This window comes from Trachemys scripta, chromosome 3 (genome assembly GCF_013100865.1).
Source record: "Trachemys scripta elegans isolate TJP31775 chromosome 3, CAS_Tse_1.0, whole genome shotgun sequence".
Lineage (NCBI taxonomy): Eukaryota > Metazoa > Chordata > Testudines > Emydidae > Trachemys > Trachemys scripta.
This window is the reverse complement of record NC_048300.1, coordinates 68,950,777-68,966,226: the sequence shown is the minus strand read 5'-3', so window position 1 is coordinate 68,966,226 and position 15,450 is coordinate 68,950,777. Positions and strand designations below refer to the sequence as shown.

Below are 15,450 nucleotides of genomic sequence, written 5' to 3'. Positions count from 1 at the left end.
CGGTGGTCTCTGTTCCTGCTGCCTTTCCTGCAGCTCAACCATACGCTCGAGCATATCAGTTTGATGCTCCAGCAGACGGAGCATTGACTCTTGCCGTCTGTCTGCAAGCTGACGCCACCTATCATCTTCAGCCCGCCACTTGCTCTTTTCATCCCGCCATTCAGCCCGCCACCTCTCCTCTCGTTCATATTGTGCTTTTCTCATGTCCGACATTGACTGCCTCCACGCATTCTGCTGTGCTCTATCAGCGTGGGAGGACATCTGCAGCTCCATGAACATATCGTCCCGCGTCCTCCATTTTCTCTTTCTAATGTTTACTAGCCTCTGCGAAGGAGAAACATTTGCAGCTGGTGGAGGAGAAGGGAGAGGTGGTTAAAAAAGACACATTTTAGAGAACGATGGGTACACTCTTTCATTACAAGGTCGCATTTTTCCTCTGCCTGCCGGTTTGGTATGAGAGATCACTCACGCAGTGCCCCAGGCAACATATTTCGGCTTGCAGGCAGCCATGGTAGGCCACAGTCTTTTGGCTTTTTTAACCTTCTTAACATGCGGGAAAGGTTTCAAACAGCAGCGCATTTCCCATATCAAGGATGAATTGGGTTGGCCATTTAAAATGGGTTTTCAATGTAAAAGGAGGGGCTGCGGTTTCCCAGTTAACATGCAGCACAAACCCAAGTAAACCACCCCCCCACACACACACACCCGATTCTCTGGGATGATCACTTCACCCCTCCCCCCACCGCGTGGTTAACAGCGGGGAACATTTCTGTTCAGAAGAGCAGGAACGGGCACCTCTGAATGTCCCCTTAATAAAATCACCCCATTTCAACCAGGTGACCGTGAATGATATCACTCTCCTGAGGATAACAAAGATTGATAAGGAATGGATATTGTCTGCATGCCAGCCAGCAAACACCGGGACCATACGCTGCCATGCTTTGTTATGCAATGATTCCAGACTACGTGCTACTGGCCTGGCGTGGTAAAGTGTCCTACCATGGCGGACGGGATAAGGCAGCCCTCCCCAGAAACCTTTTGCAAAGGCTTTGGGAGTACATGAAGGAGAGCTTTCTGGAGATGTCCCTGGAGGATTTCCGCTCCATCCCCATATACGTTAACAGACTTTTCCAGTAGATGTGCTGGCCGCAATTGCCAGGGCAAATTAATCATTAATCATTAAACACGCTTGCTTTTAAACCATGTGTAATATTTACAAAGGTACACTCACCAGAGGTCTCCTGTGTGCCCTGAGGGTCTTGGGTGAATTCGGGGGTTACTGGTTCCAGGTGCAGGGTGACAAACATATCCTGGCTGTTGGGGAAACCAGTTTCTCCGCTTCCTTGCTGCTGTGAGCTACCTACAGTACCTCCATCCTCATCTTCCTCGTTCCCCGAACCGTCTTCCCTGTGTGTTTCTCCATTGACTGAGTCATAGCACACGGTTGGGGTAGTGGTGGCTGCACCCCCTAGAATGGCATGCAGCTCCGCGTAGAAGCGGCAAGTTTGCGGCTCTGCCCCAGACCTTCCATTTGCTTCTCTGGCTTTGTGGTAGGCTTGCCGTAGCTCCTTAATTTTCATGCGGCACTGCTGTGTGTCCCTGTTATGGCCCCGGTCCTTCATGGCCTTGGAGACCTTTTCTAATACTTTGCCATTTCTTTTACTGCTACGGAGTTCAGCTAGCACTGATTCATCTCCCCATATGGCGAGCAGATCCCGTACCTCTCGTTCGGTCCATGCTGGAGCTCTTTTGCGATCCTGGGACTCCATCACGGTTACCTGTGCTGATGAGCTCTGCGTGGTCACCTGTGCTCTCCACGCTGGGCAAACAGGAAATGAAATTCAAACGTTCGCAGGTCTTTTCCTGTCTACCTGGTCAGTGCATCTGAGTTGAGAGTGCTGTCCAGAGCGGTCACAATGAAGCACTGTGGGATAGCTCCCGGAGGCCAATAACATCGAATTCCATCCACACTACCCCAATTCCGACCCGCAAAGGTCGATTTTATCACTAATCCCCTCGTCGAAGGTGGTGTAAAGAAACCGGTTTAAAGGGCCCTTTAAGTCGAAAGAAAGGGCTTCGTTGTGTGGACATGTCCAGGCTTAATTCGATTTAACGCTGCTATAGTCGACCTAAACCCGTAGTGTAGACCAGGCCTCAGTCTCTGGGACAGCCAAGCTGAAATTCTGTTCCCCTGGCACCTTCTCAGATGGTCCTTATATTCTTGTGTCAATACGACTGCCAGTCTGTGAGCACTAGTATCCATGTGAAATATGAAAGGGTTTTTGAAATACAAACAGGCTAAGAAAGAAGCTGTCACAAGGATCCCTTTCAGTTCTGTACATGCCAAATCACACTCTGTTGACCACTGAAATGGTTTTGATTTCTCAGTCTATGCAATGTTTCCCGATATTGGTGAACTCACAAATCAACTCTCTATAACAGCAGCAGAGCCCCACAAAACTCTGCCCATCTGTGAGTGTCTGGGGAGATGGCCAGTTCTGCACAGCCTAATTTCCATTTTTTCACTTGAAATTCCTGCTTTTACCATTTGCTGTTTGTTAGAAACATTCAGTGAACAGACAGAAATCACAAGAACTTTACCAACTAAAATTCCCCTGAGACTCTAAGTCTCAAAGTGGGTTTCAACCACTCCCCATCTTTCCCTTGCTGGAAAGCTAAAACAGCAAGCAGCTGTTGTCCAGGAGGCAGGAGGATAACTTGTTCACTGCAAATCCATGTCCAGAAATAATTTGTTTCACCTGGGCCACACTTTTTGTTTTGGCATTTCTTATGCGGTTATTGGCTATAATGGAATCCAAACCACTTATTAGCTCATTCACTATCTTGGCTACCCAGACTTCTTGCCCAATTCCAGAGATCTACTTTTCAAACCCAGTTTTCTCCATTTTTGGACAGGGTGCCTGTTCCTCAGTCCCTGTCTCTATTTGAGACCATTTAGGTCTTTTTAGCATTCAATAGCTAAACTCCTTTTACTGTTGTTTAACTGCCAAGATGTAAACAAAGACTATAGGGCTGATCCTTGTACCTTCAAGCTTTGCCCCTTCAGCTTGATGTTCCCTCATTTGTCAACTAGGACTTTCACTAGGCATTTGTGATTCTCTATACTGTCAAGAGCTGGCCAGCTCAGACTGATGGCTGGCTCCACACTGCATGTCAAGAGCTTGTACCAAATCTGAACAATACAGTCTGTTTTCTGGAGTAAATTCTGCAGCACCATCAGAGCTGGCCACTCAAGTTGGCTGCCAGAAAGCTGCCGCTCTCTTCATCTCTCCATCCATTCATTTAGGCTGTGATGTACAACTGAGCCAACTCCCCCCTTCCCCCAGTATTTCCCCCCTCAAAGATAACGGACATTTGTATTACTTGAGCTGGAACAAGCTGACCTCTCCCTGCTGGGTCTCTGTGGGTTACAAATGGGGGGAAAAGTATTGTAAAGTGTTCTGTCTTAGCCAAGTTCTCTGGCTGCCCTGATTCGTCAGCCAGGAAGCTGACATCCACAGGGGTCTGCAACACTTTTAATTCCTTCCCTAGGTTACTTTTTTGTTCCTTACATCCAGACTGGGAATTTTCTAGCTGCTGCTCCAACAAAGTTTTATTATTGAAGACTGCTGGTTATTCCTCAGTCCTTCCTAGGAAACCTCCAAATGTTGCTTTAATTACTTTTGAAATGTCTCTAGCTCTTCCTTTAAGTCTTTTTAGTTCCTGCTGGGACATCTCCAGCTTTTGTTTTCATTTCTTTTGGCCAACGTTAAATCCCAGTTTGCTGTTAATTTGCTTTGATTTCTGGGAGCACCCTTATTATCTGTTCCCATGGGGGTCAGCAGGAATACCAGCTCACAATTTCTCTCTTTGGAAGCTCTCTCCTGCGACTAACACCAGTGTTGCCCCATTGGCATAAGCAGTTAGCCAATATTCAGGGCCTTGCCAGGTTGTTTCCATTAGGATGAGAAATTGATTATATGAGATGGGTGATATTTTTCAGTGTAACCTTGTTTATTTACAGAAGTTTATACAAATTCCTGTATTCCTGAACACAGTAGAAATAAATAACTTCAGGCAGTTTTGTGGCTCAAAATTCCCCAAATCTGTCACTCCAACTGCTGTGCCCCAGAAGCACTGTCCATCTGCTTCCTCCCAGGGTCATATTCACAACTGCTTTTCCAGGCTTTCTCCTGGCTTTGTCCCCCTAGCACATAAACCAATATCCTAACCCTTGTGTTTGCAATCCGGGAAGCCCTTCAGTCTATGCAGTTTAGCTCTGACCAGCCATGTGCCTTGGACATTCTCTCCATTGTTTGTAGCTGTCTCTACTACATAAAGGGACTTAAATGCTCTTTCTGTAGAGGTTGAAAGAATGCTTGGCACACCCATTGACTTTAACTTGGCCTGTCATTGTCTTTGGAGCAAAGGCTTACCTGGTGGCAGCCTCTAGCACTTTTCATAACAACAGGGTAGATCCTCTAGGTCATCTTTTCATTTGTGATGTTCTTCATCAGAGGTCCTTACAAGCATCTGGTATTCTGCAGATCTCATAGCTTGGCCATGGACAGTCCAGTCAATATCTCTCACCATAGGACCCCGGCATGACTGGATATGTGCACCAGTTCAAGGATTCTTCCACTTCTCAGTCTCAGGCAACATAGCTTATAATTTATAGGAGTTTGCCCTCAACTTCTATGAGTTATTAATTCACAGACATTTAGATAAAAAGAATCATGTCACTCTAAGTTTAACATTGTCCTCTACTGCTATCCACATGAAGCAAAGCTCTGGAGGGAAATCTTCTAATTTTAGTGCTTGCTGTGGTGGGGGAAATTATTTCATGAATAGAAGGGAGCAAGGGGCTGTTTTTGTGGAGTTTGATCATGAGTGGTTTTATGAAGCCTCATCCCTCAGCCTGCACTTGGCATGGTTTAGAGCCCTCATTGCTGCTTTCTTCATCTTGGGATTGCCTAAAATCAGGATAACAGAGTGCCAGGAGGGATAAGCAGCCATTACCACTATACAGAACCACATGAAAGAGAGACTGCTGTGGGCAAATATTTGTAATAAAAATAGCACTATTGCCACAAAATAAGAAATGTAGAAGAAAATGAAAGCAATCAGACCTTTAATTACACTGACATGAGCCTCAGTAATGGTGTCCCTGGAGATGTTTGTGTTTTTCCCCATCCTCTTGGTGTGTCTCCATAGAGAAGTGATTAACAGTACAGTAGGAACAACAAATATAAAGAAAGGAAAAGAATATCCAAGCATGTACAAAATAACAAGATCAGGAGATAAATTCATATTATGTCTACAGTCCACTCTGGTGTTTTCTGACAGATTATTTGTTGAATTGTTTATGTACTTTCTCTCTATGAAATTGACTAAAGGGAGACAGGTGACCAAGGAGACCAGCAAGGAGCCCATGAGTAGCAGTGGCACAAGCCCTGATATTCTCCGCTTCAGCCAGAGGAAGACAGGTTGGCTGAAGTTGGCGATCTTCACACAGTAGAAGACACTGAGCCAGGTAGCAAACCAGAGGCTGAGAATATTTAGATACATCCAAAAAATATAGAGGTTTCTCCGTATGTCACACTGTCCATTCATCGCTGGAGATAATGCAACGAGGATACCGTTAATGAATATTGTCCACTGTAGGAAAAATCTGGAGATGCCCAGGCTAGTCAGGATCATGTCACAACAGGTCAGTTTTCTGCTTCTGATCCACTCACTGCAATTCACAATGATCATCAATCCATTTGCTATAATCCCTGTAATGAACTCAATTCCTAAAATGATCAAACAAATAATAATTACAGGAAGCATGGTTCTGCCTGTGGTCACTAAGTCACTAATGCTTGTCCAGCTTCTGAAGCTCTCCACTCAAGTGCCAGGCTTCTGGTATCTTATCAGGGCCTGTGCTGTCCTGCCATTGTATCACAGCCAAAAGTGAGATCGCAGATGTTTTCAGCTATTGAACTTGGAAGACTCACCTGTGTGTGTTGGGATGCAAATCTCAGAAAGATTCTATTACATTTGGGATGATCAACTCCTTTCTCCTGCCTTTTATTTGTATATCCACTTCCTCATTTCTGTGCATTGACTGTCTGTGACCAGCTTCACAGACTTTTTTCTATTGGTCTTCTTTCCTGATTTTTATTATTATTATTGATTTTAATTATTGCGCCTTCATTTTCAGATTGGACTACTGCTATTCATTCTATTTGAGGCAGCACAGAATACCAGTCATAAGTTGCTCCTATGGCACAATACAGCCATGGCTCTCTTTCTCTGGGTTCTAGTCATGGGAGATTTTATGGAGTCTCCTCTGTCAGCCTGCATTTGGCATGGTTTAGAGCCCTCATTGCTGCTTTCTTCATCTTGAGATTGCCTAAAATCAGGATAAGAGAGTGCCCAGAGGGATATGCAGCCATTATCACTCCACAGAACCATATCAATTAAAGGCTGCCGTCAGCAAATGTTTTTGATTAAAAAAAATAGACCTCGTGACACAAAATAAACAATATAAAATAAAAGGAAAGAGCTCAGATGTAACAGCACAATCGTGAGCCTCAGTGCTGGCCTCCCTGGAGCTCCTTGCGTTTTTTTCCCATCCTCTTGATATGTTTGCACAGACAAGTGACTAACAATTGTATGGATGAATTAAAAAAATATAATGAAGTGTATGTATGTTCCAAGCATGGATGAAATAATGAGGCCAACGGAGGAAGTATCCTTGTATCTACATTCCACTATGGTGTTTCCTGGTAGTTTTTACTGAGCTGTGTAAATATTGGCAATATACATGCCCTGCTGAAGGGACAGAGTGATCAAGAGACCAGCAAGGAGACAGGCCCACCAACAGCAATTCCGGGCCCCAAAGCTAGGGCCGTCCCTAGGGGGGTGTGGGGCCTGAGGCGGAAGTGACGAATCAGTCACTTCCAGGACTAACCTGTCAGTTCCGGGACCGACCACACTGGCCAATCACGCCGGCCCGCAGGGCCCCCGAAAGCACAGGGCTCAGAGCCCCTGGGTAATTGCCCCTTCCCACCCCCCTTCAGTGGGCCTGCAAGGAGACCACGAGTAGCTCTATCGGTAGCTGATAGTCTTAACGTCAGCCAGAAGAAGAGGGGTCAGTTGAAGTTGGAAATCTTCATGCAGTAAAAGACACTGAGCCAGGTGACAACCCAGAGATTGGCAGTAGTTAGATACATCCAAACAGTGCCTTCAAATTTTTTTCCCCCTCTCCAGTCTTGGTCCTTCTGTAACCTGTTGTTGTACTCCCCGTTTTGAGATTCCTGGCCTGTTTTTTCCATCATAGCTTCTCTTTAGCTTTCTGACTAATTTGTTCCTGAAATCCTTCAATTTTATTTCTTGTCTCCAGCCAATGTCAAGACAAGGAGGTATTTAAAATAATTACCTCTTCCATTTGTTGTTTTAACTCCTTGTTTTGCTCTTCTTCTTTTTCTCTTTCCTCCAATTTTCTATCTGCCAGCAAGGAGCTGTTCTTGTGCAGCCTGGCTATTTAGGACCAAAAAGGTTAATATTTACTAACGAAATCATAAAGATGGCTCTCCATAATTCACACTCTGCACTCCTCACACACTCTTACATTTGATGTAATGTAAAGGGGAAACTATTAATCAATATTGCACAATGTAGGAAAAACTGAAGATGCTCAAGTTAGTCAAGATCATGTCACACAACGTTAATTTTCTGGTTTTGAGCCACTCAATGCAAGTCACACCGATTATCAACCCATTTGTTACAAACAATGCAATGAATTCAGCTGCTGAAATAATCAAAAAGATTTCATCAAGTGCAGGAAATACATCTGAACCGATCGTCTGCTAACCCTGCTCCCCCTTGTGAAGCTCCAAGAGCAAAATGTCTCACTGTGACGCTGAGGCGCTGATATCTAAACAACCTTTTCTTCTGCCTGTATATCACAGCTGAAAAAAATTAGTGAAATGTTTAGCTGGGGATCATGTTAGGCCCAGCTGCATGCCCTGGGATGCAAATCTCAGAAAGATTCCATTACAGTAATAACCTGCTCCAGTCTCTTATTTATATTATATGGGGATGTGCCAATGTCACTAGCCACTTTGCTGTGAACTTGCTGCCTGTGATCATGTTCAGTTTGGTTTTTTTTATTTCTCCTTTTCCAGCTTTGAAAAAATAATTATTTTAATTATTTGCACTTTTGTTTTCACTCTGGACTGCTGCAGTTCATGCTGTTTCAAGCAGCCCTTTAAATCTAATCAGATTGCAGCAATGGCTCAACCCAGAGTACATGACTGCCACAGGCCTTTGCCCAGCTGAATCAGAACTTGCTCCACAAACACACTGTTGGTCAAAAGGTTCACATCAGTTTTATTATTTAGAGATTTAAATTGTACATGACTAGACTCCGCTTATTGGTCTGATGAATGAATATTTATTTTATGGGTGACCCTCAGATACCTCGTTGAGGATCAGAGCGTTATTGAGCCAGATGCTATAAACTTATAAGAAGAGACAGGCCCTAGTGCAAAGATCCTACACTCTAGGATGACCCATTTATAAAAGGTAGAGAGAATGAAATGATCAAATATATATGGTCCCTGTAGGGGAAGGGTGTCAAACATACCTCCATGACATATATATTTAGACATAATCAGGTTATGCAGCAGTTAAGCTTCCATTTTGAAAAAAGTAAGTTTCTTGCTCACATGGCTTCAGAGAGAACTTTCCAAACGTGAACTGAGTGTAAACTGAGGTCATGATGTCTCTCTGAGTCTGCAAGACAGCCTGAAGCAATGGCTCAGACATATGGACTCCCCCTACCCTCTGTTAATCTCATTGGAGTGTCAGCTCTGAACACAAATGATGGCACATCAATGTCAACATTAACTATCCTAATGTGGATCATTTTAGTGGATGGAATAGGAAAGGGGTGGGAGTGAAGCCCTTGGTGGTAGGAATTGGTAGTTGCTGCAGGGAAGGAAATGCAGGGAGAACAACAGTGGAGATGTGCAGAGACAGAAAAGGGAAGCCAGAGAAAGAAGAGGAACAAAGGGCAAAAGTAATGGCGGCCTAAATGGGGGTATGTTGTCATACAGGGATATTGAATCTGACAATTAACTGCTCAATATATAACAAATACAAGTTCACTTACTACACATAAACAGCATTCTCCCCATTTTTCTCTGTACAAACACCCCCTGATCTCAGCGAGAGATCCTCTGTGGATTGAGGGCTGTGTGAAGTTCCGAATTGATATCCTGGCCCATACATCATTATTAAACATAGAATCCATCCCTCTCTTCCAAACGAGTTCGACACACTTGCTTTAGGGCCATGTGTTTTTAAAAGTCTCATTGTAGAACTTGAGATTAGTGGCACTTCCAGTATTGGAGATGACCGAGAAGGACATTCTGGTAAATCTTTAACTAAGACATGCCAGAGGGTTTCATAGAGCTTGGTTAGTGATGGCATTTTTTGGGCTTAACTCAATTCTCACTTTAATGTTCTTCTAAAGGGATCCTCTCTTATTAAGCTATTTGTACATATTTTTGGTGAGCCTACTTTTCAGAGGCAGTCTCTGTATTTTTGCAGGTGCAATCCATAACACTTGCCTAATTACCTAATTTGTGGGCACAACCCATAGATTTATGGGAAGTTAGTCAACTAAGTGCTTAGAAAATACCTGGAGTTTATCATGGGAGCAAAACGGTGCCCAGGACAGCAGGACAGAGCCTGTTTTGAGGGGCCCCTTTAAATGTAAATAAATATTTACAAATAGGGCAGCATTTTTGTATCCCTCAGTTGTACATCATCTGTACACAACAAACAATCCAGATGAATTCTAGTACTAGAAACAGCTAAACATATACCATAATACACAGCCTTTCATTTAGGCATAGGTTGTTAGACTATTCTTTGATAGATCTCTCTTCCTGCCCTCTCATTTCTGCCTCCCTCAATACCCTTCCCACTGCTCTGGGGCACTTGGAGAGGGAAATTGATGGCCATTTCTCCCTGGCAAGAAATCTCATAAATGGAGCTGCACAGAAATTGGCAGCTGTTTTGCCAACCCTTTATCTTGTCACCTACATCAGTGAGTGCTCTGTGGGAATAAGTGCAGAGCTGAACGCCAGCCAGTGCACAGCTGTCAGCTGTAACTGGTGTCCCTTAGACAATTTTCCTTCTCAGAAGAAGAAATAGTCAGCTTCACGACTGCAGCCTGTGGGGGATGGACAAAGACTAACAAGACCCAGGAAAAGTTTCCCCATTCCACCAGCCCCCTTGTCAGAGGGGAAACATCCAGTGCCATGAGCTCCCTCTCCCAATGCTATGGTTAGCAAAAGAAGCCCCCCCCCAAGCCTTTTAGGGGTTTCACTGGATCTATCTCACACAGTCCCCATTCATCACAGGAATTGCGCCACCAAAGAAGGAAAGGACCTGGGGACCAGGAAAGAGTTGGAGAAGCGGGAGATGGGCAGATTGAAGGGAAGATATTTGGGTAATACGAGGAAAAGACAGAGGAAAGGAAGGACAAATAATTTACAAAGATGGGAGAGGCTTGACTAAGGGAAAGTAGATTGTAGTTACATAAAATTACCAAATGGAAAAACATTGAAGTGAAAAATATATGTAACACCAACAGACCCCAGTTGTCGGTGGGTGGGATTGAACCTGGGATCTCTGGAGCTTAGTGCATGAGCCTCTACTATATGAGCTAAAAGCCACACTGTCCTTAGCTAAGGCTGTAGCAGACTCATTAAGCTCTCTCTAAGTGGTCTCAGTGCCACCAGATGGGACAGAGCACCACACCCAGGAGGTGTGTGGGATACACATACAACCTGACAAGAGACAGAATTATAACTGGAAGAAGTATCTTCAATAGAAAAGGAGATGTGAAAATCTTACTTGAAGGAAAAAAATTAAAAGTAATAATAGAAGAGTTAGATTAAGGGATACAGACATACTGAAACAGAGGAAACCAAAGGAAAAAAACCGCTAAAATGGCGAGAAGACAAGGAACAGGGAAAACAAAGAATTAAAAAAAAATTAGTGGGGCATATTGAATAAAATTCATACCTAGGGTAAATTGGAGCTACGCCATTGAAGTCAAAGAAATGTACAGGTTATCTTTACATTTCTCTACACTCGAGAAAGTTTGACCACAAAATGTGATCAATAAAAAATGCACAACTATTTGCTTTTATGTATCAGGGCTATAAATTAGGGCCCTCAAATTATTTAAAAAATTAATCACGATTAATCGCACTGTTAAACAACAATAGCATACCTTTTATTTAAATATTTTTGGATGTTTTCTACATTTTCAAATATATTATTTAAATTATAACACAGAATACAAAGTGTACAGTTTTCACTTTATATTTATTTTTATTACAAATATTGGCACTGTAAAAACCTAAGGAAATAGGATTTTTCAATTCACCTAATACAAGTACTGTAGTGCAATCTCTTTATCGTGAAAGTTGAACTTACAAATGTAGAATTATGTAAAAAAAACAACTGCATTCAAAAATAAAACAATGTAAAACTTTAGAGCCTACAAGTCTACTCAGTCCTATTTTTTTTCAGCCAATCACTCAGACAAACAAGTTTGTTTACATTTGCAGGAGATAATGCTGCCCACTTCTTGTTTACAATGTCACCTGAGTGAGAACAGGTGTTCACATGACACTGTTGTAGCCAGCATCGCAAGATATTTACATGCCAGATGTGCTGAAGATTCATCTTCAACCACCATTCCAGAGGATATACATCCATGCTGATGATGGGTTCTGCTCGATAACAATCCAAAGCAGAACAGACAGACGCATGTTCATTTTCATCATCTGAGTCAGATGCCACCAGAAGTAGGTTGAATTTCTTTTTTGGTGGTTCAGGTTCTGTAGTTTCCGCATCGTAGTGTTGCTCTTTGAAGACTTCTGAAAGTATGCTCCACACTTCATTCCTCTCAGATTTTGGAAGGCACTTCAAATTTTTTTCAGCTTTCTTTAGAAATCACACATTGGTACCTTCTTTGTGTTTTATTAAATTTGTAGCGAAAGTGTTCTTAAAATGAACAACATGTGCTGAGTCATCATCTGAGGCTACTATAACATGAAATATATGACAGAATGCGGGTAAAATGGAGCCAGAAACATACAATTCTCCCCCAAGGAGTTCAGTCACAAATTTAATTAACACATTTTTTTAACGAGCGTCATCAGCATGGAAGCATGTCCCCTGGAATGGTAGCCGAAGCATGAAGGGGCATATGAATTTTTATTATAACTGACACATAAATACCTTGCAATGCTGGCTACAAAAGTTCCATGCAAATGCCTGTTCTCACTTTCTGGTGACATTTTAACTAAGAAGCAGGCAACATTATCTCCCGTAAACGTAAACAAACTTGTTTGTCTTAGCGATTGGCTGAACAAGAAGTAGGACTGAGTAGACTTGTAGGATCTAACATTTTGCATTGTTTTGTTTTTGAGTGCAGCTATGTAACAAAAAAAATCTGCATTTGTAAGTTGCACCTTTCACGATAAAGAGATTGCACTACAGTACTTGTACGAGGTGAATTGAAAAATACTGTTTCTTTTATCACTTTTACAGTGCAAATATTTGTAATAAAATAATATAAAGTGAGCACTCTACACTTTGTATTCTGCATTGTAATTGAAATCAATATATTTGAAAATGTAGAAAAACATCCAAAAATATTTAATAAATTTCAATTGGTATTATTGTTTAACAGTGCGATTAAAATTCCAATTAATTTTTATGAGTTAATTGCGTGAGTTAACTGCGATTAATCGACAGCCCTAATATAAATTTGACATAGAAGAGGTGACTGAGAGACCTTTTTTTAATAGATGGAGTTTAATATTCCCATACGTGTATGGGGGGAGGATAAGCTGCCTTTATCCTTTAGGGTAAGAGCCATTAATTTGCATGAATACATATTTTATACATTGCTGCAATAGTGATGTGGGATTGTTTTTTAATTTGTTATGTGTCTTTTCCTCACTTTTGTTATGAACTATATGAACACTTTGGAATCCTATAAGTTTGATGGAACTAGGCCCCCATTTTATGCTCTGCTTCTAATCTAGGGCCATGTCTACACTATAAAGTTTGGGCAACACAATTTATATTGAAGTAAAGCCACTGCAGTTAGTATATCACTTGTGCACGTGCATACTTGTCTGCTTGTATCGGTCCTGTGTATACTCACCAGGAGTGCTTGTGTTGCTGTACCACTGCACAACTCACTGTCATTTAGCACAGAGCTTTTCAGGCAATTTTCACACTGTGTTGTGGGATAGAAATGAGTTATGTGGGGTGACAAGGAGAAAAGGGTCAAGTTCCCATCATGCAACTTTTCCATCCCATAATGCCACCTATGTTGCAGAATTTTTGCACCTTTTTTAAAAAAAAAGTCCCACGTGGCACTTTTGGTGCCTGGCATCTCTGACAGAAACACGGAGCCCACAGAGCCCTGCACTATGAATTTGTCACAAACATTGCAAATACAGGATGCATGATCTGCTGGTATTTGCAGAGCCTTAGGAAGAACTGCAACAACAGGGGACATGATGAGTTCTTCAAGCACAGATTGCTCAGGGACATAAGGAAAACCAGTTCAAGGTTGTTGATGACATTCACGCAGTAGCTGCAGATGGTGGAGCGCTGCTTCTGGTCCTGAGAAACCAGCACTGACTGACTGACGAGCAGTGGCTGCAGAACTTTTGGATATGCAAGGTAACGTTCCTGGATCTGTGTGCAGAGTTCACCCCAGCACTCCAGGGCAGGGATGCTGGAATGAGAGCTGCATCAACAGCTGAGAAGTGAGTGGCGATCACACTGTGGAAGCTTGCACTGATTGCTACTGCTCAGTGGGAAATCAGTTTGGGAGTTGGCAAATCCACCGTGAGGGCCATTTTTATACAAGTGTGTAGGGCCATTAATCATCTCCTGCTACACAGGCCTGTGACTTTTGGCAATGTGCAGGACATATTGGATGGCTTCGTAGCAATAGGGTTCCTGAAATGTGGTAAGGCAATAGACAGTACCCATAGCGCTACTTTGGCACAAGTCCACTTTACCACAGAGTACATCAATAGAAAGGGCTACTCATCTACAGTTAGGCAAGCACTGGTGGTGGATCACTGAGGACACTTTACTGACATCAGTGTGGACTGGTCAAGGAAGATGCTTCAAGAACACAGGATTGTTCAGAAAGTTGCAAGCAGGGACTTTCTTTCCCAACCTGCTGATTACCATTGGCAATATCAAAATGGCAATAGTGATCCTAAGTGAACCCAGTCTACTCTTTGCTCCCCTGGTTCATGAAACCATGCATCAAAAAAGACAGACTCAAATTCCAACTCAGCAGGTTCAGAATGACAGTTGAATGTGGGAACCCTGGCATTGTTTACTCATAAGATTGGATCTCAGCATGAAAAATATCCCAACAGTTATAGCTGCCTATTATGTCCTGCAGAATACCTGTGAGGTAAAGGGGGAGAAACTGCCACTGGGGTAGAGATTAGGTTGACCAAACGTCCCGATTTTATCGGGACTGTCCCAATATTTGCTTGTTTGTCCCACGTTCCGACCGATGTTCGGTCGGGACACTGGACAAACAAGCAATTTTGCCCTCCACTCCAGCTCACAGGTGGAGCCCGGAGGGGCTCTCGCCCCTCCCCCCCCATTGGATCCCTCCCCAAATCCCCGCCCTGGCCCCGCCTCTTCCCCAACCACGCGGCATTCCTCCTCCCTCCCAGGCTTGCACACGGGCCATGGCTGGGGCCGGGAGTGCAGCGCGGAGGCTGCTCCAGCCCTGCAGCCCCCAGGGCAGCGTGGAGCAGGCAGGGCCTGGGTGGACGGAGACACGTATGGAAAGGACACGCTCCTGCCGGGAGGGGCCGGGCGCAGCTGCCTGGTTCTCCCCCTGCCTGGGTGGGTCCCTGAGCTCCCCGCGGCCGGAGTGGGGCTGCCCGGGGCTGCGGGGGTGAGTGTCCCAGGTGGGATGGAGCGGAGCAGCCTTTGCTGCAGGGCCGGTGCGACAGAGCCCGGGAGCGGCTGGGCCGGGAGCTGCAGGAGGGGCCCAGAGCGCGGCTCGGCTGCACAGCTCGGAGCCCAGGCTGGGCCCGGGAGTGAGGGGATGAGGGAGCTGGGGGGGTATCAGGGGTCGGAGCCAAGAGTTGGGTGGAGACGGGGCTGTGCCACTGCCGCCTGGCAGTGGGGGCGGGGGGGACGCTCCGGCATTTTTTTTTTTTTTTTTTTTTGCTCCACCCCCCGCGTCCCGATATTTCATCTTTGGAATCTGGTCACCCTAGTAGAGATGCAGTGGGCTGTTTGCTAACTTTGAACAGCCAGACAAAAAGACCATTACAAGAATCAATGAGAAGCTATGTGGCTGAGAGAGACCTT

At 44.0% G+C, this 15,450-nt stretch overlaps 1 protein-coding gene across 1 annotated transcript; it reads right to left on the bottom strand.

Moving 5' to 3' along the window:
- Positions 1 to 4,896: 4,896 nt before the first annotated feature.
- LOC117875477 (taste receptor type 2 member 10-like) lies at positions 4,897 to 5,832 on the bottom strand. Its single transcript, XM_034766866.1, has one exon. The coding sequence runs from the start codon at positions 5,830 to 5,832 to the stop codon at positions 4,897 to 4,899; it is 936 nt and encodes a 311-aa protein (XP_034622757.1).
- Between the last annotated feature and the right edge of the window lie 9,618 nt (positions 5,833 to 15,450).